The 22073-nt window shown below is 43.4% G+C and overlaps 1 protein-coding gene across 5 annotated transcripts in view; it reads right to left on the reverse strand.

The window, feature by feature from the left end:
* FMN1 (formin 1) overlaps positions 1-22073 on the reverse strand; it is a 367926-nt gene that overhangs the window by 99911 nt on the left and 245942 nt on the right. For all 5 annotated transcript variants that reach the window (XM_084776574.1, XM_084776572.1, XM_084776573.1 and 2 more), the window contains 6 exons: positions 21300-21361; positions 19414-19502; positions 12968-13097; positions 11922-12068; positions 10761-10820; positions 4506-4626 (listed from right to left, as the gene is read on the reverse strand). In XM_084776574.1, coding sequence (XP_084632700.1) covers positions 4506-4626; positions 10761-10820; positions 11922-12068; positions 12968-13097; positions 19414-19502; positions 21300-21361 — 609 coding nt within the window. The remainder of the gene's footprint in view (positions 1-4505; positions 4627-10760; positions 10821-11921; positions 12069-12967; positions 13098-19413; positions 19503-21299; positions 21362-22073) is intronic.

A 22073-nucleotide genomic window follows, 5' to 3' on the forward strand; every position in this document is an offset into this window, starting at 1 on the left:
ATGCTGAAACTCTTTTAGATTCACCACAGCATGAAAGAAATGGAACATGGGTGGGAGCCAGGGGATTCAATGTGACTAAAAAAAAAAAAAAGACATGGGAAATCAGGGAAGTAAGCTGTGGAGTAAGCAATGTGTGTGTCTCTCTCAGACAGTGCGCCTGGACTGCATTGCCCATCATTAACAGAAGGAGGTAGGGCTCTTCAGCTAGAGAAGGGAATGCTGGGAAATGAAAGGATAGCACAAGCCTTCTGAGCCACAAGCAGGGTGTGCCGAGGAATGAATCAACGTCCTAGCATCATATCCAGTTTCCTACATGGCTGGGTCATTACCTGTGAGCCAGCAGCCAGTGACTTTAACACCAAGGACTTCAGTTTCCTTATCTTGTGAGAAGTCAAAAGTAATCCTAATCCTGCAGGATCACTATTAAGGGTTAAAAGATCTGCTACATGTAAAGGACCAGAGAATAATAGTCACACAATAAATTTCAGTTGGCGCCATTATCAATCCCTCTATCAATTTACTTGCGCAAAAGATGAGTTGTCTTTCAGGAAGATTTTTATTGACTATTTCTGAGATTCACAACAGTGATATATGTATGCCCATCAGCCATAGGATAAATCTATGTCTTTTCTGGCAAGACATGGTTAATGCTACTCAACAGTGTTTCCTCCTAAAGGGTGGTGTCATGCCTGTCTAGAGACCTGGGGCCTGACACCACTTGAAACTTGCTAATCACATCTGGTTTGGCTTTAGACATTTTCTGGGATTTTGCCAGCAGCTACGACATTTTAATGGCTACAATAAACCTCAAAGCCCCATCAAATCTGTGCTGTATGTGTGAAAATTATGTCCTCCTCAATTAAACATTCAATCTGGGTTCACACCAAGGCCTTATGGAAAGGGAGGTGAAACGGAATGGGAACTGGAGATGAAACGGACCGCCGTGATCCTGGCCGTCTCACCAGATGGTATTTAGAAGAAAAAGAAATTCATTAGAGCACCTAGGCTCTGTATTTTCTTTAAATATTTACTTGGTACCTTTCATGTGTTAAAAACACTGGCATCTCTAAAGATTAGCAGGGCATTTTTGTTTAAATATTCAATGTGTATGGATGGGGTGGGGATTGGTGTCCCCTCCTTGGTGTTTGTGAGACATCATGTGTCTGGGAGAAGCACAGCGGAGGGAAGGGAAAGAATGCAGGGGAGGATCAGTCTTCCTTCCTAAAGCTGGTCCATCAGCTCCAGAAGCTCATGTGGGTCCTTGGGATGGCTGAGGAAAATGTCAGAGGAGATAGCGAGGCCAGCATGACACTCAGCTGCATCCCTAGACAAAGTGATGTGCCCTGAGGAATCCATCCCTCCTCTCTCCTTCTATCCCTTTGCTACTCATCACCAAGCTCAGATTGACAAGAATATCAGAGATGTCAGGGGAGGTAGCCCCTAGCAGGAAAGGGGAGGATCACACAGGGATCCAGTTTCTTCTCAAACATCTATGAAGGGTCAGGCCAAGGGCTTTGCAAGGGGCAGAGAGACAGGCCTAAGAATGGACACTAAGGGACAGCCCACATCTTGGATCTCCATTCCACACAAGATGTTTGCTGACAACCTGAGAGTGGCCTGCCTCCTAAGTCTACCACTGAAGAAGCACAGAGAAAACATCATATGATGGCTTATTCTGTTTTGCTACAATACAAATTCAGCTGGTATTAGAGATGAAGATAAAACTCTCAGTTCCTTTAAAAAAGAAAAAACAACCTGAAGTTCACATACCAGATGCCTATATAAGGGATCCATATGATTGAACTTCTTCTCTCAAACATATCAACAGTGGGAGTGGGAATAAGGAAGAACCAGAATGCTGTTTTAAAAATAATTTACAATGTTAAAAATATTAACTTGTAATCACTATCTGTACTTGAACAACTTTTATGGTCAATGTAAAAATAAATGATTCCCCCTAACACTGTGAGCATACTTCTTCCTATACACTGTGAGCACATATTCTCCCCTATACACGTGAGCATATCTTCTCCTTTATACACTGTGAGCACATATTCTCACTATACACTGTGAGCACATATTCTTCCTAAACACTCTGAGCACATCTTCTCCCCTATACACTGTGAGCACATCTTCTCCCCTATACATGTGAGCACATCTTCTCCATATACACTGTGAACACATCTTCTCCCTATATACTGTGAGCACATCTTCTCCATATACACTGTAAGCATATATTATCCCTATCCATGTGAGCACATCTTCTCGTCTATACAATGTGAGCACATCTTCTCCCTACACACTGTCTCCCTATACGCTATGAGCACATCTTCTCACCTATACACTGTGAGCACATCTCCATATACACTATAAGCACATAGTCCCCCTATATGCTGTGAGCACATCTTCTCACCTATACACTGAGCACATCTCCCTATACATTGTGAGCACATCTTTTCCCTATACACTGTGAACACACCTTCTCTCCTATACACTGTGAACACACCTTCTCTCCTATACACTGTGAACACACCTTCTCTCCTATACACTGTGAACACACCTTCTCCCCTATACACTGTGAACACACCTTCTCTCCTATACACTGTGAACACACCTTCTCTCCTATACACTGTGAGCACACCTTCTCCCCTATACACTGTGAGCACACCTTCTCCCCTATACACTGTGAGCACACCTTCTCCCCTATACACTGTGAGCACACCTTCTCCCCTATACACTGTGAGCACATCTTCTCCCCTATACACTGTGAGCACACCTTCTCCCCTATACACTGTGAGCACACCTTCTCCCCTATACACTGTGAGCACACCTTCTCACTATACATTTTGAGCACTTCCCCCAAAAAATATGAGCACATATTCTCCCCTATACATCGTGAGCACATCTTATCCCTAATACCATAAGCACATTTCCAACTTTGTGTCTATGGCCAGACCATTCTCAAACTGAAGACTGGAGTTTTAAAGTGCTCTTTCACCATAAACATTTTTTAACATGTTTATTTTATGTTTTAGTGTAGAAGATCTTGGTTGAAGATCTTCATTTCCTCAAGCTTTCATTTTTATACCTGAATGCTTCTCTGTGGACATTCACATGCTCCCAAGATTCTTCATATAACACCTGTGTTGGTTCACACCAATGCTATAGCTAGTACTTATATTCTTGGACAAAAAGATGATTCCACAGTGAAAACACAAGACTGAGGAGGTGAAAAGGAAAACCCCTGACCAAGAAACACATACTTTTACCTTCTGAAAAGTCAAAAAACAAAACAAAATAAGCAAAACATAAAAGAAAAAAGTGGAGCTAGGCATGGTGGTGCAAACCTTTAATCCCAGCACTAAGGAGACAGAGGCAGGCGGATCACTGTGAGTTTGAGTTTAGACTAGTCAACAAAGAGAAACCAGGAGAGCCAGAGAAATCCTTTGTCAAAAAACCAAAAAGAAAAAAAGAAAAAAAGAAAAAAAGAAAAAGCACTTTCAGGCGTTTAGATTCTATCATTAAAAAACTCACATTTATTTGAAATAGAACATTTAATGTGGGTTTTAAAATTATCATTAGAGTTATATCAAAAACAAATATAGAGTTATAGTGTGTATTCAGATATATGACAAGAATATACCTTTATATGTACATGTGTGTGTATGTACCTATATAAATGTGTGTGTGTGTGTGTGTGTGTGTGTATAGTAAAGCAAGCTTAGAAGATACATGGTATGTAACTAGATAGACTTAATCACAGCAGAGCACACCTGCTTCTGCCTAAAGACAATTTCCTTGTCTCAACTTTCTCACCTCTAAGATGACACTAAAATAGTCCCTGTTTATCATAATTGTTATAAGAATGATACAAGGAAATGGTGCGCTTGCAATAAGCAGCCATTATGATTAAAGACGTAACTACTGAATATCAGAAGAAAGCAGGTATGGAGTAGGGGAAGTGCTTGCCTTGTAAGCATGTGGACTCAATTTTGAAACCCAGAACCCGTTTTAAAAAAGCAGGTATGGTGGTGGCACACTTGTAATCCTAGAAGAGGGAGGTGGAGGGTGAGCAGACTCTGGGGTTTGTTTGCAAATCAGCTTAGTCTACATGGTGGGCTCCAGGCCAGTGAGAGGTTCTGTCTCAAAGACAAAAGCAAAATCTGAACCAACAGGTTGGGCTATGCCCAAGAGTTGACACCCCAAGATGGTGTTTGACCTACACACATACCCATACATGTGTGCATGCAAATGCCTCCAAACACAAACAGGTGAGGACACAGGAGTAAATGAGGTTATGGCAAGACACAGGATACCACATGCCCAATGGCTAAGTTAGCGGAATGCACGGACTCTCTGCCTGAAACTACTGCCCAGAGAAGGAATGCTCCTTGATGGTTGCAGAAGCCCACGCGGCATTGCCGTTCCAATCCACTCCATGAGCCAGCCATCACACGAAACTGTTCTAAGTCGACCTTTGAATTTCCACAACAGTTCCCCATTACCTTCTAGTTGCCGCTTGAGTTTTCTCAAATCTTTTATGAGGTCTTCAAACTTGACTTGGGAGGCCAGGAAGAAGTCCTGTGGTTCAGGCAGCGGGAAAACGCTCTTGTCTGTCCCGGCTTCCTAAAAGACAGGGCAAACAAGAACACATTCTATTTCCCGCTTGTTGCTTCAGTTGACATCCCAGAGCATCAGTCAGTTACGTGGTTAAATAGGAACCATGGTGCTGTTCTCCCTACACCAGGACTCTGTGCTCTGAAGCTCAGGACTCTTTCACAGTTATCTTTTTCGTCTTTCTGGAGTTGAGATTAGCTATGCTGTTGGCATGGGCTGCATTCCTCTCTTGCCTTAGGAATGGAAGAAGAAACTGTCAGGTATGCGCTCATCTATTTCTCTCTATTGCCATGGAAACACATGAAAGTACTTACACTGGAAGCCCCTGTTTGAGTCCACATGCTAGCAATTAGATAACTCATCTTGGGGCATGCCAGTGGGTGTGGATTGAATAAGGCGGCACTGAGTGGAAGGTGCTACCCCCTTCCTTTATTCACTCTTTTTTCAGCTTAAACTACGATGAATGCGCACAGAATCTTGATTCTTTATGTGTGTATAAAGCCAATCTAAATGCTGTTGGCTTATCCTAGGAAGTATTTATGGTGGGCATGGTTGGGTATGCTTTTGACAAGGTCCACAGCTCTATCTGATGGATGATCTGAGCTCTGAATTATCTTAAGGGACAGACACTTCAGGCATACCGAAACATAAGCAGAGCTTTAAGTGTCCTCTGCAGCCTAGGCTGCATTCTCCTGAGTTGTTTTATGTAAGCTTCTATCTTGCATATCTTAGACAGTCTTCGGTTGTTTCTCTCTCTGCACCACACATGGCTTTGCCAGCTTCCCTTCACATTCCATCCTTCCTAGTGCCATTAGGAATAATTCCAAATGCCAAAACTGCTTTACAAGGCATTTTATGATTTGGCCTCTGTCTACAGCACAAGCCTTAGATCTTCCTTCCCCCAACTTCAAGTCCTACTCCCAGGTTTTCATGAAACAAGAGAATAAGCCAGTTTCTTGCTTCTATGCCTTTGTCTACAGTGCTGTTCTTTTCCATTGCCCTAGAATCTCCTCATAGCTCTTTGTTCATACCCATCTTTAAAGTCTTAACACAAACATTACTGCCTCAAAGATTTCCAGGACCTCCCCAAACCTGGGTGCTTCCCTGTGTTGTCCAAGAGTGTCTGATCCTATCACCATGGCATTTATTGGTATTAATTTAGAATTTTTAGCATTAATATGTATATCTGATATGTCACTAGACTATAAACACATCAATGGCGGAGACTCTACCTTGTTCTTTGTATATATAGTATCTGACATATCAATAAATGGTTTTGGTTGGTAGGCACCACTGCAGACAGTTCATGAAATATGCTTTGTGAAGTCTGCAAGTGTGTGTGTGTGTGTGTGTGTGTGTGTGTGTGTGTGTGTGTGTGTGTGTGTGTATTCTTTTGAAAATGTATAAGGTGTGTTTTGATCAAATCTATTCCCTATTCCTCCACTACTTAAATACCTCCCCTTTCCCTACGACCACTTTTCTCTTCTAATTTTTTATATTATCTTATGAGAGTACTGTGTCCACTTGGTACTGTCCTGTATGCAAAAGAGGGCAGGATCACCCACAAGAGCATGGGTAGGCTCTCAGTGGCTTCATCCTGAAGAAAAATGACTCTCTCTCCCAGCAGCCATCAATTTCCCGTGTCTGGTCAGTTAAGGGTGGGGCTTTTTGAGCTCCCCCACCATCCACATTGAGATTTCAGTTGTCTTGATTTTGTGCAGGTCTTGTGCATGCAGGGAAGTCCTGCTTAGAGCTGACCACGCTGCCATGCCAGACGTGTAGTTTATGACTATATTTTCCTATAGTTTCAGGAACTTCCTGGACCTTTCCCCTTCCTCTAAGTTAGCGGTTCAACCTGTGGGTCACAAGCCCTTTGGAGGTTGAATAACTTTTTCACAGGAGTCACCTAAGGCCAGCAGAAAACAGATATTTACTTTATAACTCATAACGGTGGCAAAATTACAGTTATGAGGTAGCAACAAAAATAAATTTATGGTTACGGGGTCACCACAACATGAGGAACTGCATTAGAGGGTCTCAGCATTAGGAAGGTTGAGAACCACTGGCCTTAGTCTTTCTGTTTCACTGTTGCTGTGGGAAGACAGCTCTCCTCATTTTATCAGGACTCACCCAGCCCTATTCCTCCATCGTCCTGTATTTACTTTTCTACTTTAAAAGCAACTAGAACACTATGGATGTCAAATCTGAACGCTAAGTGAAAAGCCACCTAAGGCAGTCCCCATAAAGCCCCATGGGGACCCACACTAAAGGAACCTCACTATAATACTTTCTAAGCTGTGTGTCCAACTCTACCATGGCTTCAGTTTTTTTTTTCATAAGGTGGAAAAAGAGAAAACATTGGTGATGAATAAGCCTGGTAGAGCATCGAGTCAAAGCACTGCGGGTTGTCAAGTTGTCTATGGGCGGTTTGCTTCAACCTCTACAGACCTAGAGCTTGGAGCTGATGCCAGGCAGAAGGGGCAGGAAGCCTAAAGGACTCGCCTTTCTTCAGGTCATTGATAATCATCACTAACCACAAAAATACATCATCACTTCTTTTGCCCAAAGGAAGAGGAGCTTCCTAAATCACATGGCTCCACCCCCCCCTTGAATGCAGTGTGTTCTGCAGTGAACACCGGGAGGGCACTGCACAAATGTGGACGGGGAATTACTCTATATCTGCAACTATTCTTACTGTAGTTTCCTCTACCAAGTCAGCTCTACTGCATCCTGCTCTCCTCAACAACCGTATGCCATGGACAACTTCCAGGCTCTCTATGGAACACAGATCAATGGATGAGGCAAACCTTCCCTTGCTCATCTGGAGTTAAAAACATCACCTGCCCAAGATTCCCTGGGGGTAATTCTGCACTATGGGTACTTGCTTGGAGAACTTGGGAGTATGCTCAGGTGGGCCTGCTGCTGCTAAATATTCTGAAACTCAACACATCTCCCTCATTCCAGAAAAACACAAAAGCACCTATTTCTTTACATCTGACCATTTAGCACACTTTTGGTAATATCTACATTAACAATAATGTGGCTAGTGTTCATTGGCTACCTCCAGGGTGGACACTAAAGAGCCAACAGTGAGTTCTGGCTTTCAAAGGAGTAATTTGAAGATCACTGGCAACTTGTACACCATCCACGGAAGATGCAAAGGGAAATCTTTGGAGACCTTTAAAGAATCTTCACGCAGGCTTCCAAAGTGAGAGCTGCCAAGATTTCCTTCAAGGATCAAGATGTGAACAAATGCTTATGGAAGGGGGGCATGAATGACTGGACTGAATGGTTGGTTTTACTATAGTTTTCACTTTTACAAATGTGCATTCACAATGCTTAGTAATTGAAAGTTAAAGAAAGAACCAAAACCCTAACAGCTCGAAATAATAATATTGAAATGTATTACTGTATCATTACAGAATGTTTTTAAGTTAGTGTTACTTTACATTTAACAAACACACACATATTTGAATGCATACACACACACACACACACACACACACACACACACACACACACACACACATATATATATCTGAAATACATGCATATAATTTTTCCTTGGTTCTTTGAGACAGGGTTTCACTGTAACCCTGGCTGTCCTGAAACTTACTCTGTAGACCAAACTGGCCTTGAACTCAAAGGTCCACCTATCTTTTCCTCCACCCTGCTTCATGCATGTATATAGTTTCGAAGCAGACAAAATATTTTCCAGGGCCACTACATTGTGTTTAGAACTTTCCACAGCAGTATGCTATTCCATTTGACAATTCTAGCATGATTTATTTGACTTTATTGCTAACCATTTGGACACCTATCAAAAATTCCAAGTCTTTTGTTGTTATTATCATACACAGAACAGTATTATGCGTCTTCAGCTATAAATTCCTAGAAAATGTCTGCATATTTCCAGAGCTTTTAATACAGGAAGGCTGAGATTTTGCTAGCTCACTTAGCACATGTATGAATTAAGAAAAAGGTGGCCTGTGTTGGATTGCTGGATCATGTAGTAGTTTTGTTTTTAAATCCTTGAGGATTGCCCATAATGTGATTTACATTATGCCTGAAACATTTTATATGTTCAGAAACCATGCTCAAGGTTTCAAGATAGCCCCTACCCTTGCCAACACTTTTTTCTTTCTATAGTGCGTGTTCTAATGGGTGCGTTGAGATATCCCACCATGACTGTGGCTATGGATTATTGATGCTGAACATATTTGGTATACCTGTTGATCATTAGTGTGCTCTTTCTTTATATAAAATTACATAATTTCTTTATAACTCCGTGATACATGTTATTAATATAATTAAGCATTAATTAACTAATTAATTAATTAGTACATTGGAGGTTTCCTCCCTAAGACCTCAGAATATGTTGTTTCTTGGGAGGAATAATAGTAGAAAAACCAAAATCTATTATAAAGACACTTGCGACAGTAGGCTAGAGCAATGGTCCTGTGATTACGAGCATTTGCTGCTCTTGCAGAGGACCTGGATGCATTCGTCACCACCTGTACAGCAGCTCCCAACAGCCTATAGCTCCAGATCCAATTCATAACAGTAGTAAAATTACAGTTAGGTAGTAGCAGTAAAATAATTTTACAGTTGGAGGTTACCACAACGTGAGAAGCTGTATTAAAGGGCTACATTAGGAAGGCTGAGAACCCCTGGTCTAAGGGAACTGCCTGGGCCCAGGAGATGAGTTGGGATTCACAGGAACTCTCCTGGAGAGCAACTTTAATGCCTCCATGAGCTGTGGTGAGCAGGGAAGCAAATCAGAAGGGCAGTGGAAACAACTTAGCTAACGGGCAGCAAACAACCCCAGAGGAGTGCACAGCTCTACAGCTAGGTGACTAACAATCATTAAGTCCTTGATGGAAAAAGGGGAGAAGTTCCGTGGGGTGCTATAGGCCTGACTGTAGACACACGGATTGAGAACAGATACAGTCTCCAGGCAGGCTACGATAAATTATGAAATAGTCCATGACCACTTTAGCTCGTCTGCTGGACGGAGTCACAGACCAGGAAACAAGTCTCTGGACTCTTCTGTTTTACTTTCAGTGCTGCCCAGGAGACACCCTCTGCTCTCAGGGCTAATGTATGAGAGCCCTTGCAACACCTTCTCTTATGAGTTTTGTCTTTTCGTATCAGTTGCTGTTTTTTTTTTTCAACAACTAACTATAGTCCTTCTTTCTTTCCAAAGTAATGACTCCCAGTTCTTAGTTTAAAAAGAAGGAATAAAGGAGAAAATTGTGTTCAGGTGATAGTTTCACAGAAGTGCTTAATTCGAATTCTAATGTATTCTAAGCAGAGAGAATGCTCTTATTTTGATTCATCCTCAAATTCGACATCTCTGACTCCCAAATACACTGTGGGTAGAATTTTGGTTATTATGGCAGATGTGGTAAATGGGACTTTAATTCTAATGCTCAGAAGGCAGAGGCAGGCAGTGTGAGTTCAAGTCAAGCCTGGTCTACATAGTAAGTTTTGGGCTAGCCCAGGATACATAGTGAGACCTTGTCCCCCAAATAAAGTAGCTAATAAAAAGTAAGTAGGCTAGAGAGAGAGCTCAGCAGGTAAGAGAGCTCACTGCTCTCATAGAGCGTCCAGGTTTGACTCCCAGCATCAATATGGCAGCTCAGCTCACAGTTGCTGTTAATTCCAGCCACAGAGGCTCTGATACCTCTTCTGGCCACAGCAGGCTGCTGTACACATGTGGCACACACAAACTCGCATAGGCAAATACACATACATATAAAAATATGAATAAATAACTAAGTAAGTCTTTCTTCTTTTAAAAAAATATCTCAGTGTTTTAAAATTTTCCTCAGTGTTGTTCAGTGTCTCAGAATTCAGTTTCAACTCTAACCAGAACCTGAATGAATCTAGAGTTCAGAAAACTCCATAATCTGGTCATGAGGCAATGCGGGATCTGTGTGGAGCTGCATTCTAAGGTAGTCTGAGAATCAGCAGCATTGTGTCTTTCTAACACTTCCTTTTCTAAAACCCAGGGGTAGCCTTGTCTTCACTGGGGAGCTATCAGATGGCAGCCCTCTTCCCTATATCGCCCGTATGCACGGTCTGACTGCTAACCATGCTTTAGAGGTGAAACCCCTTGAAGCCCCAGTGCCGCGTCCTACCTGATCGTAGTACCGCAGATAGTACTTCACAACATAATCCACCAGGTTCATCCCATTGTCCTAGGTGTAAAAGAGAAACTCACATGACAGCTGTTCTCAGGAGACCCTGCAAGCCTCCCAGCTGAGAGCAGAAAGCCCAGCTCATGACACTGTTACAATTTGGGTGACTGAGTCCTTACTTCTGCTACAGATTTTCCTCTTCCACCTAGTTTTATCCATTTTTTTAAAAATCCAACTATAAGAAGAAATGACACTGCACCATCTTTTGTGGGAGGAAAAATAAAGCAAACCAGGAGACCACTGAGAAAAGGGCTGAGACAAACAAATAAACAAACAAACAAACAAACCAACCATTATCCCTATGTCCTGGAGTGCTGCCAAGACAGGAGGGGGTGGTGAGTACAAGAGGGAGCTGTGGACCAGAAGAGAAAACCATCCCTCCCTTCCAACCCCTCAGAAAATGTGTGCTCTTAATGGCGTGAAAAACAATCAGGGCCAGCTTAAAAGAAAAGCCATGCTACTTTATGACCCTGGAAGGGCAGGGGGAGTGGGCCCTCCCACAAGGCAGCCTTTGTGTCCAGCTCACAGGGGTCTAATTCTAATTTGCCTGTGTATTTCCCCTCCATGCTCTCTCTGCCCCCATGGGACGCCCAGATCTGGGCTGGTTGTTTCTAAAAAGGTGGCTCCACAGGGGTGTGGAGCCAAATGATAATCAGGCTCGGAGAGTTGACAGGGGACCCCAGCCCTGATTGTTGTGGGCAAAAGAATAATTCAAACACTAGGCTCAACAGTGTCTGCCAGTCAAGAGTGAGTAAATTACAAGTGACTAATACTAAATTCAAACAGACGCCAGCCTCTGTGGTAGGACTAATACAATCTACTGTTCTATCTTGTATTGCAGCAGTTCAATACCTAATATATGTTACAGATAAAATATATGTTGAGTTTTACCACTGAACATGAGGTCTGATATGAAAAACCTACCAGGTCAAAAGAAAGCACAGAAGGGAAAAACAAAAGCCCATGCTTTCAGATGAATGGTTACTGTTACAGGAAAGGTAAGATGAATGGGTCAGTCTGGAATACTTTGTTTTAAATTAAAGACTCAGAAGAAAAATAACTATAGCACACAGACACCCAGTATAAAACGTAAATAAATACCCGACTTTTGACGTCTTTGAGTTTTGGCAGAATTTCTAAACTATATCCATCTGCTTGCCCTCGAGTCCTATTTCCTCCATTCATATAATTTCCAAAAGCCAGAATGAGGGCTAAGATATCCTTCACACTCTTCATGTGCAACAAGCCCTGTAAAGGCAAACACCAGTTACGCTCTGAACTCCAAATGCAACCAAGTTGGCTCAACAGCTAGCCATTATTAAAGTAACCAAGCCCGTTAAGTGCCTTGTTACCACTTGGATTAACAGTTGGCAAATACAAGATACATTTCACTGAGCAGTAAGTATCCTGGCGTAGGGGGAGCACAAACAACCCGATTTCCTCCTCCTGCAACCAAGTTATAAGCAGGGCATGATCTGATAAATGATGAGGGCTGAACCTTTGTACTTAGTTTTCATTTTAGGCAGTTTGAATCTTGATAAATACTTATAGATTAATAGTAGAGAGTGTAGCTAATTTTTGATAAGTTCTAATGTTGAAAGAGGTCAAATATCTTTCCAGGATTGTCTCTTCGGCAGTGGGCAGAGGGGGATGACAACTACAGATCAAGTACAGAGTGTGGTGGACCCAGAAATGTATGGACCAGCCCCTCAGGGTCACAGTTCATTTCTTCAAGTCTCCACAACCTTTTCATCTCATGAGGTAGGCAGACTTCAGATGATCGTATGCGTGGGTTCCAAGGGAAATCTCTCTGTGAGCCAAAGAGTTGAATGGGAATCAAATCATTGTGTATTGATTTGTGGTTTTGGTGGCCAGTATGTACATGGTGATATATTGACAACTTTGTTAAGAAGAAATCTGTGAAGAGAATTATTTTCCCCTCTTCTCCTATTCTTCAGTCTTCTCTTTTTCATTCTTCCCCTGCCCTTCATAGACAGGACAAACTGCACATTTCCCTTAGAGTAGCAGCCAATATAACATTCAGACAACTTTCATTCTGTAAGTCACTAACGCTGGGTCTCCCTTACCTCTCATTTCCTCATTTGCTACCAATAAGGGCAACATAGGCTTTAAAAAAGAAAACATACCTTCGAGGCTCGGGTGACAATTTCTACTTTTCGGTGTAAGGATGTGATGCCCTCAGAAAATACAGCCCTGAAGATTATGCACTGGGCACGTTCGGCAAAATTGGGAATCTGGGCTAACTCATGCAAAAATCTGCAAAAATAAAAACAAGTCAGTTTGCTTTCCACAGTCCCAAGAAAACCATAAGAGGGCTGACCAATGCCAATGAACCATGGGAACACTCCTTACATCATGATTTCAGTTCATAAAGGGAGTCATATGGGCTCACTTAGGGAACTGCAAGAGTACCTGTTCTATTGCTGACAGCGGGGCCTCAGTCTGCTGGAGTTTGTACTGTATATATGATGGTGAATAGTGGAGATTAGCAGAAAGTGTATGCAAGTGTCCTAGAAAAGTTACCCCTCTCCTGCTATCCAAACACGAGGCCATGCCCAAAGGGAAAGCCCTGCTCTTTACTGCAGGAGAAAAGGACACAAGCAATCCTTGTCACACACAATCCTCTACAAGTATATCTACATAGACGGCATCTTCAGTGTCCAAAGAATAAACGAATATCTACGTCAAGTGATGAGTTTTTTTTTTGAAGTGAGATTGCTGTTACTTTTGCTCAATTACATAACAGTTTATAGTAGTTAATTTCCCATATATTTGATTAAGCTATGTGTCAATTTATCACAGAGGCACAGCTGATAGATAGCTCAGTACTTAGAAGAAAGCAGACATTCATGAAGCAGACAACCTAAAATCTTTAAAGAGTGTGCCAAACAGCTCTCAAGAGTCAGAACTGGTTGCTTCTCTGCACACAGTAGCGCACTGTCTGAGCGACTGGGCACTGCTGTCCTGCGCAAAATGAAGCTGGAAGAGCTGCATGCTTTTGAGGCCAACCACCAGAGGAAGGGATAGAAAGTAATATGAGTTGAAACAGTTGGCTACTAACTCAAAAGGCGCACAGTCTACGAACAGTCCTTAATTTTGTTTTGCAATTCAAATGATTATTAACTGATATTTCTGAAAGCCTTGGTCAATTCACAATACCATCACTTTGAAATTATGCAGTCTCTCACCAAATATCATTTTGTAGGTGAGCAGAGTTGCTACTACCTGTCGAATGAAAAAGAGGAGGTGGAAGAGAAGGAGAAGGAGCAGCAGGAGGAGAAGGAACAACAGGAGGAGAAGGAGCAGCAGGAGTAGCTGGAGGAGCAAGAGGAAAAAGGGAAGAGGCCAGCTTTCCTCCTCTAATGGCAAATTCTTGATATGTAGCCCAGGACAGCCTCTAACTCACCATTCTCCTGCGTCAGTATCCTCAGCTGCAGGAATTATAAGGCTGTACTACCATCCCTGTTTCTACACCCCTTTCTGTCCTCAAATTTGTTTTTCCTGCTCTATATTCTGTTCCTTCTGCAGGAGTTTTGGGGGAGGAGATTTAGTAGGGTTGTTTGTTTTTGTTGTATACTTTCTTTTTGAGACAAGGTTTTCCTTAGAGCTTACTTATGACTTAGGTTGCCTCAAATTTTCAACCCCCCCCCCCCCCCCCCCCCCCGTCTCAGTCAGCCAAGTGTTGGAATTGTAGTTGTATACTACCATGCCCTGGCAAAATTGGCGGTTTAATATGCATTTTTATTATCGACTATTTTTCTTACCGCCTCCAACAAAGTCCCGGTGGTCATTTCCCCCGGCCCCAGCCTTTTAAAATACGAAGGGGATGAGGCATGGACGGCTCAGAACAGAAAGCCCTCCCTTCTCCTCAGGTTCAGTACCTGCCGCCCCTGTTATCATCACCCCACACGCTGTAGCATTTAGCAGAATACAAAAGTATTGCATAGGGTCGGGAACGAAGTAATTGCCCTTCCTTTGTAAATTGTTTCCTCATAAGTACAGTACAGTTGACCAATTGAGTCACTTATCATGAGTGACATCAGAGCTGTCGCCAGTTTTCACAAACGGTGAGTAGTAAACATCTCTTGGGGACCGGCAGCCTTTGGTCTGTGCTGGGTTTGAAAGATCTACTCCTTCAGATGTTAAGAACTACTCCAGAAAAGGCGCTGCACATCTCCCCTTCCACAAGAGGCCATGCCATTTTTGCCATACCCCAAGCAGGACCTTGATTCCAGACTAGGGAAATGCCCTGCTTTAAAAACGAGCACACTACTAAAGCAGCAATAGACACTACAAGAGTGAGCAAACACAGCAAGGCCTCACTTCCCTCACCAGGATATAGATGAGAGGCAGGTAATGCCGGAGGGAAAACAACTCCTGCCTTAGAGGAGCCACAGGATCCATTTGTGGAAATAACACTACCCAACAGAAGAAAGAGTAGAACTGAAAGGCTGTCTGAGATTAAAAGCTTAGGAGGATGGGGGCTTGCCCTGGGATGCTCTCAGGGAACTGGCAGGGAAGGACAGAAGGAGGGACTTGGCTTTTGAATAGACCCTATCATTGCTAATGAGTGCATCAGGCATGGTTACTCCAGTCTTTGGGATGTGTGAAGAATTTGCAGGTACAGGATCATTTTCTTGCACATGGCTCCTTTTTAATACTGCAAAAACCAAACTCATGATTACTGAAGTGTGTGAAAGATATGATGTCATGAGAGACTTGGGGGAGCAATGTTGGCTCTGGTTACTAAGCCCCCATGATGCTGTGGGTGACCATCCTGAGGACCACAGAGGTGAGCCGAGACAGGCTGGACAATGTCTGTAAGGAAGCTGGGTAGAAAGTAAATGGAGTTTTGCATTCTGAATATACTTTTTTTTTTTCTCAGCAGATGAGTTTTAGAGAAGCAATGTTTTTACTTTTTATTTCACACAATCGCCATAGCAGTGGCTTGGCTTTCTGGACTATTAGCATATTTCAGGCTGGGAGAATCGGGAGTCACAGCTATGACCTTGCAAGCAGAAGGTAAGAGGACCTGTGGGATGGGAGAATAAGTAAATAAGAGGGGCATGAAGGCAGGAAGACCCTGAGTGACTGGTCTCTCCCGCATGATGATGGAGGACCCCAAGATGACTTCTGGGGTTTGGGCTTGGAAACATTTGGCAAAATTAAAAGATATAAAACACCAGAGGAGTAAAATTAGAAAAGGAAAATATATGATTTTATGCAACTTTCTCCACAAATATAACTAGATAAGGCTCAAGTAAAGGCACCATATCTCCTTTCTCATTTGTCAGGCAAAATATCTGAAGGAAAGCTCATCTCAAAGATGATGCAAACCCAGTGTCTGATGAACATCTGACTCCCATGTGCTTCATCTTCTCCTCGTAAATGCTGGGACAATAAGCCATCATAGACCCCCAAGCACAGCATCTTGACTACTTCATATTTATAAAAATTCATGGCCTGATTTCCATCTGGACTAATCTATAGCTATAATCAAGATTCTATAACAGAGAGGGCAGAGGAAGCACAAACGAAGGAGCTTTCCTTCCTTAGTCAGCATGGCTTATTTCCCCAGGAGGCCCATGGCTCACTTTGTATGGGGCTTATAGCCTCACCGGCAGCTCAGCCGGCAGGTGTGATGATGTTGTGTGAGCCAGCATTTGAAAAGAGGCTGAAGTGATCCACCATCTTTCCCCCAAACCCTGGATGGTATGATCTAGGATCTGTGTTCCACAGGAGTTGCATCCATTTCAAAATGTAGCCTGTACTCTAGGAAAGCAAATACTACAGCTAGCTGTCGGCCCACTGTGAAAGATCCTAATATGATGTGCACAGCATCCTCACCACAGACCATACAAGGCCAGCTTTGGGCCTAATCAGCCAACAGGCCTCATCAGCAGTGCCTCACCGTCCCTCCTCACCAACATCTCAAGGCAGGAGATAAAGGGAGTCAAGGGGCATCACTAGAAGGAGTGGCTCTCAGACAGCCAGGTCCCAAACAGATGACACCTCTGTGAGAAATGGCTTTCTAAATCCGGCACTGAGGTGTAAGAGAGTTTGATGAGGTGAGTGATGAGGCCAGCCTCTCCGTGCTGTGATTTATAGGGCTGGGCACCACAGGGCTCTTAAGAAACTGAAATGCTAAACTCAAATGATTCATATTTTCCAGAATGTAAAACATGCTTATAGTCCACTCACTGGGAGTAAGTGGCAAATAAATCGCCGGGAGAACCAGACTCTGGCATAGATTAGACAAAAGCTGCCTTCAGAGAGGTGGAAAGCAAAGGTGAAGTCTGCCCAGGGCTGGGGAACCTCTACCTCTTCATGCTAGCCACTGAGGCCAGCCTGCCACCTGAGCAGCCCCACATGACAGACATCATTGCCTTCAGTAACAACAGTGAGTGTTCAGGGGCTCAGCACAATGGCCCTGCAAACTTTCAAAATGCTTATCTAGCGAGATCCTCAGTGTGGGAGAAAAAGGAATAATAAGTAGTACGCTAATTAGCTGCCACCATTATTCTGTGTCCTGGCAATTAGTGCTAAAGAATGACGCTGGGAAGCTGTACCACAAAAGGCCGAGGAATGCCTCTCTTTGCAGATACACACTGTTCACTTCACATCAGTGGTTCACTGAAGCCCATGCCCTCAGCTTACGGCAGGTTTTACTGAGTGGGTTGAGTGTGGACAAACCAGAGCTCATGGACCAGTCCCAACCTGCCATTTGTATTTGTGTGACTCTCATGGGTTTCATACTTTAAATGACTGTAAGAAGCATAGAGTATTTTTGTCATGTAAAATTCAAATCTTAGCAACTCTAAATGAAATCTATTGAGGTCCAGCTGTGTCCCTTTGGTTACATAGTATTATCTATGGTTGCTTTTGAACCACAGTGGTGCAATGGATGACTTGACGCACCATGGCAGATCCTTTGACACACAAAGTATAAACTACTATCTGATCTTTTACAGGACAACTTTGCCAACTAAAGGCTTACAAGTTCACTACACAGCCAGGCACGGTTGCGCATGCCTGTAACCACAGCACTCAGGGAGGCAGAGTCCAGCAAATCTCGGTGAGTTCGAGGCCAGTCTTGTCTACAAATCAAGTCCAGGATAGCCGAGGCTACACAGAGAAACCCTGTCTCAAAAAAAAAAAAAAAAAAAAAAAAAAAAAAAAAAAAAAGAAGAAGAAAACAAGTTCATCACACAATCTGGCAAAATCTTACCTAATGTTTGATATGCCCTAACATCTCCAATATACCACCAGTGGCCATGTGTCTCCACAGCTCCTTATTATCCACTTCCCCTTTGATCATTAGCGATATAACAGGAATTGATTCATAGTAAGGAAACACACAGTGTCAGCTGTGGTGGAGGTTAGTGAGGCTGATGGGTAAAATCAATGAGACAAAAGGGCAGTGGAATCCCATCAGAACTGATGAATACGTATGTATGTATGTATGTATGTATTCATTCATTCATTCTTAGGCTCTGAGGAGACCAGGTTTAAGGGACAAGGGTCTGGGCTGTAGTTCCAGGTGGGAGGCTCCCATCTAAGGTTCATAAGCGATCAGCATGGTTTGACACTATTGGATGAACTCAGGATCCCTAACTAACTATCTCATCAGTCATTAGAGATGCTTTCTTCTGAGTCTGACTGTCTATGAGAACTGAGGCATCATAGGGGACACAAGCGTAAGACATGAGTATAAGACAGAACCTTGGATGCCTGTAGGTGTAAGCCTGTCACATTCGATCTATTTTCTGTTTCCTCCTTGCTTTCTGTAGTTGCCTCTCCTTGGGGATAGAAGGCTGTCTTGAATGGAACATGAAGCACTTAAAAATAGCAGCAGGCCTAAGAGCCCTCAAACCAGAGGCACATTTTCAGTCTTAGTCCTTAAATATCTTGCTGGGGACTCGCAGGAACTCATCTGTGCCTTGCAGACCCCAAGGGCCTGGCAAACAAGCCACACAGGTATGCCGCAGAGGTCCATGTTCTCGACGTATGGGAGATGGTACTGCTAACCAAAGCCAGCCACTCTAGGGAATTAGTGGGATGAACAGCGAGCCACACAGATGGAGGGTGAGAAAAACCTACTGTAATCAGCACAATGGAGAGGGCTGTGGGGAACCTGCCACCTTCAGGCTGCGTTTCCTGCTCATGACATTTAAGAAGAGCAGTTTAAACTCAGTGACTCTGATATCTTTTTAAGGCATCAGCAAAACGTGAGACGGAGCAGTAATGCCTTCTTCCTTCCTCAGTTGCCCTTTCAGCTAAAAATGTTTAGTCTAGGAGGAATTAAAGTCGCTAGAACAAGAACGGAGAGTGGTGTGGGGGTCGTGGGGGAGGGGGGGAAGCACGGGGAGAAGCATGCTGCCTCCAGCAGCACAGAACCCAGCAGCCTTCCTGGCAGCCGAGTCATCCCGCTGGATGCAATAGGGCACGGAATGACGCTGCTGTAACTCAGCACTCCACACCAGTTAGACTTGACGTTCATAGCCGGGAGGCAGACAGCTGGAGCCTGGAGCTTTCCTTTCAGACTAACCAAAGGTAGTTCAAGTGTCCTTACTGTTCGGGCTTGTCCAGCAACTTCAAGTCTTCTTCTTTGGATGTCTCATAGTACTTTCTTATTCTAGTCAGTTCATCCTCTTGGGCTCGCTGCATCGACAGGAGAAAAGAAATAGACAACACACACAGGGAAAGTCGAGAGGATCAGCCTAAACCCACACATGATCCCAAGCCCTACAGCAACTGCCATCAGCTTGGGCCTCACTCCAGGTGTGAGAAACTCCACAGGTTGGGCCCAGAAAATCCTTCCAGGTCATTCTGATACATGTACAAGATTGGGATTTACCAGCAAAGCAAATGGTTATGACAAGTGTGTGCATCCAGACAACACAAGCCAGGGCAGCTGTGTTTGAGTCTCCTTGGAGGCAGCTATGGGGCAAACTGTCCTTAGCTTTCTTTCCCCCAGGACAACAGCCCACTCTCACACTTCCCTGTCGCACACAGTCTTCACACTATCATCCGTAATCGCCAACTTCCTTCTCCTGAATTTCCTAAGTATGTGTTGTTTACACTAGTTATTTGGGCATGTAGTCACATGCTTCCTAATTTACCCAACATTTCCAGATGTGTGTAGAGCCTCTACTGGGTCTTAACAAGCACAAGCCATGTGCAATACTCTTGCAGCCATGGTAACAACAGAAAGCACCAGGAGGGCATCATCCCATTAATAGAGTTCTTCATCAATTCCTGTATCCTCATTTTTCAGATAATTCCCTGACTGCACTAAGATACTGGCAATGAGTTTCTAGTTTGGAACTCTCATATTGCCTTTGGGCACTCAACAGATGTAGCGTTAACTCCCAATGGTCTGATACTTGTGAGCCTTTGGTTTTACTCCTGAGAACTATACTGATTGAAACATGTTCAAAGCTCCCACCCAGTACTAAATAATTTCTTACATACATGCAAAATGCAAAACTAGGTAGGGAATTGATGATCTCACTGGGCTATATTAGACTATGGAGATTTAAGTCCCAGAGGACATAAATATTGAACTGAGTCATCCTATGAGTTGAGTGACCACTGCATGCCACAGGGCCCCAGGCAATCATCCGAGGACTGTCATGGCTTAGAGAATCCAGTTTCATCCATGCTTCTACATCCTGACAATGAACCAGAACAGTTGGCAATCATGGAAATTCTGACTTACCAGTATTATCTCTTCACAGAAACCTATGGATCCCTCTCCTTATTTCCACTTAGAATAAAAAATCTAAAGATTTTGTGCATTAAAGGGGTGTTCATAAACACAATTCACAATGTCCCTAAACTGTGCGACTGGGCTTTGTGGGAAGGGTCCTAGGCTCCATGAGAAGAAATCACAGGCTACTGAGATCAAATTCTTGATCAAGACAAAAAAGACAATTAGAGTTCCTCTGTAACTCTGCATTGTGCTGTAATAGCAAAATGAAACAGGATAAGCTGTTTAAACAGCTGGCCCAGCCAACACCGCCCAAGTTGGTGATGGTAGAGCTAGCCCTCAAGCTTAGGATAGTATAATTTTAAAGTTAGACCACACAGCTGCCACCCAGTGCTGCCTCTCGCATTTAATGTCACCAGCTCATCTGGTATGAAAGCAATCGTCCAAGTCACTGTTCGGGTCCCTACTCCTCAGAGGAAGACACTGGAAGGTGCCAGCACCAAGTTGGAGGCTCACTTCCATCCACTCTGTCAACAAACACTAGGGCTGGGATCCTAGGTACACCTCTGTTGTCTGCCCTGCTGGTGTCAGTGAGATGGACTAGGACAGACACTACAGTGGGCATTAACATGCAAATTTGCTTCTCTGTGCCTCAACCTCTTCCATGCTGAGGTTCAAATCCTTATTACCATAGAGCAGGAATGGTAAAGACAAAACCTCCAGCCCTGGATGCCTTTGACACTCACATTTTCATATAAGGCCGCCAGGGTCTCCAGGTCAACCACAGAGTCATCCACATTAAATATGGCTGTCAAAGAGAAAAGAGAAAAAGGGATGAGAGCCTTGACTTGATCCCAGCACCAATATTCACCCCAGGACCAGCGTTCCCACAATATAACCTTGCATGTTTTTCTGCACAGGCTCTGCCAGCCAGGTTGTTTCTGTTCCCCTTCCTTTCATGGGGGGAGTCATTTGAAAACAAACCTAAAATGATCCCTATAGTTGGCCTGAACCTTGGCCCTGCCTTATTTAATTTTTCAGGCTTTGAGTCCTTTCTGCAGCTTAATTTAGGCTCCACGGGAGAAGTGTTTCTGCTTTTAAACTAAATCAGTTTGGAGGCTTGAAGCACAATTTTAAATCTTTCTTCCCGGCTGGTAATTGAAGAGATTTAGCACTTAATGTAGAAGAATTGACTCTTGCCCGTTACCAGGAAGGGAAAGAGAAGGAAAAAAAAAAGCGGGGGGCGGGGGGACCAGGAGGAAGGGGGAGAAAGATGCTGGCAAATTAAATGAATTCAGGCATGTGATTTCAGGCACCTTTCTGTGGCCACCACAAACATCTTGTTTGGATTAAAAAGACAAGAAAGAATAATCATTGCTTCAATAGCAAATTAAGATCATAGAAACCTCCCATGAGCCAGCATCAAGGTAAGTTTTCACCCCTATGCTTTTGTTAGGATCTTGCCTTTCGTTGGGTATCTTAAACGAGTCATTTCACTGTTGGCTAATATGCTTATGATT

Source organism: Acomys minous, assembly GCF_964271855.1.
Source record: "Acomys minous genome assembly, chromosome: 3".
Classification (NCBI taxonomy): Eukaryota; Metazoa; Chordata; class Mammalia; order Rodentia; family Muridae; genus Acomys; species Acomys minous.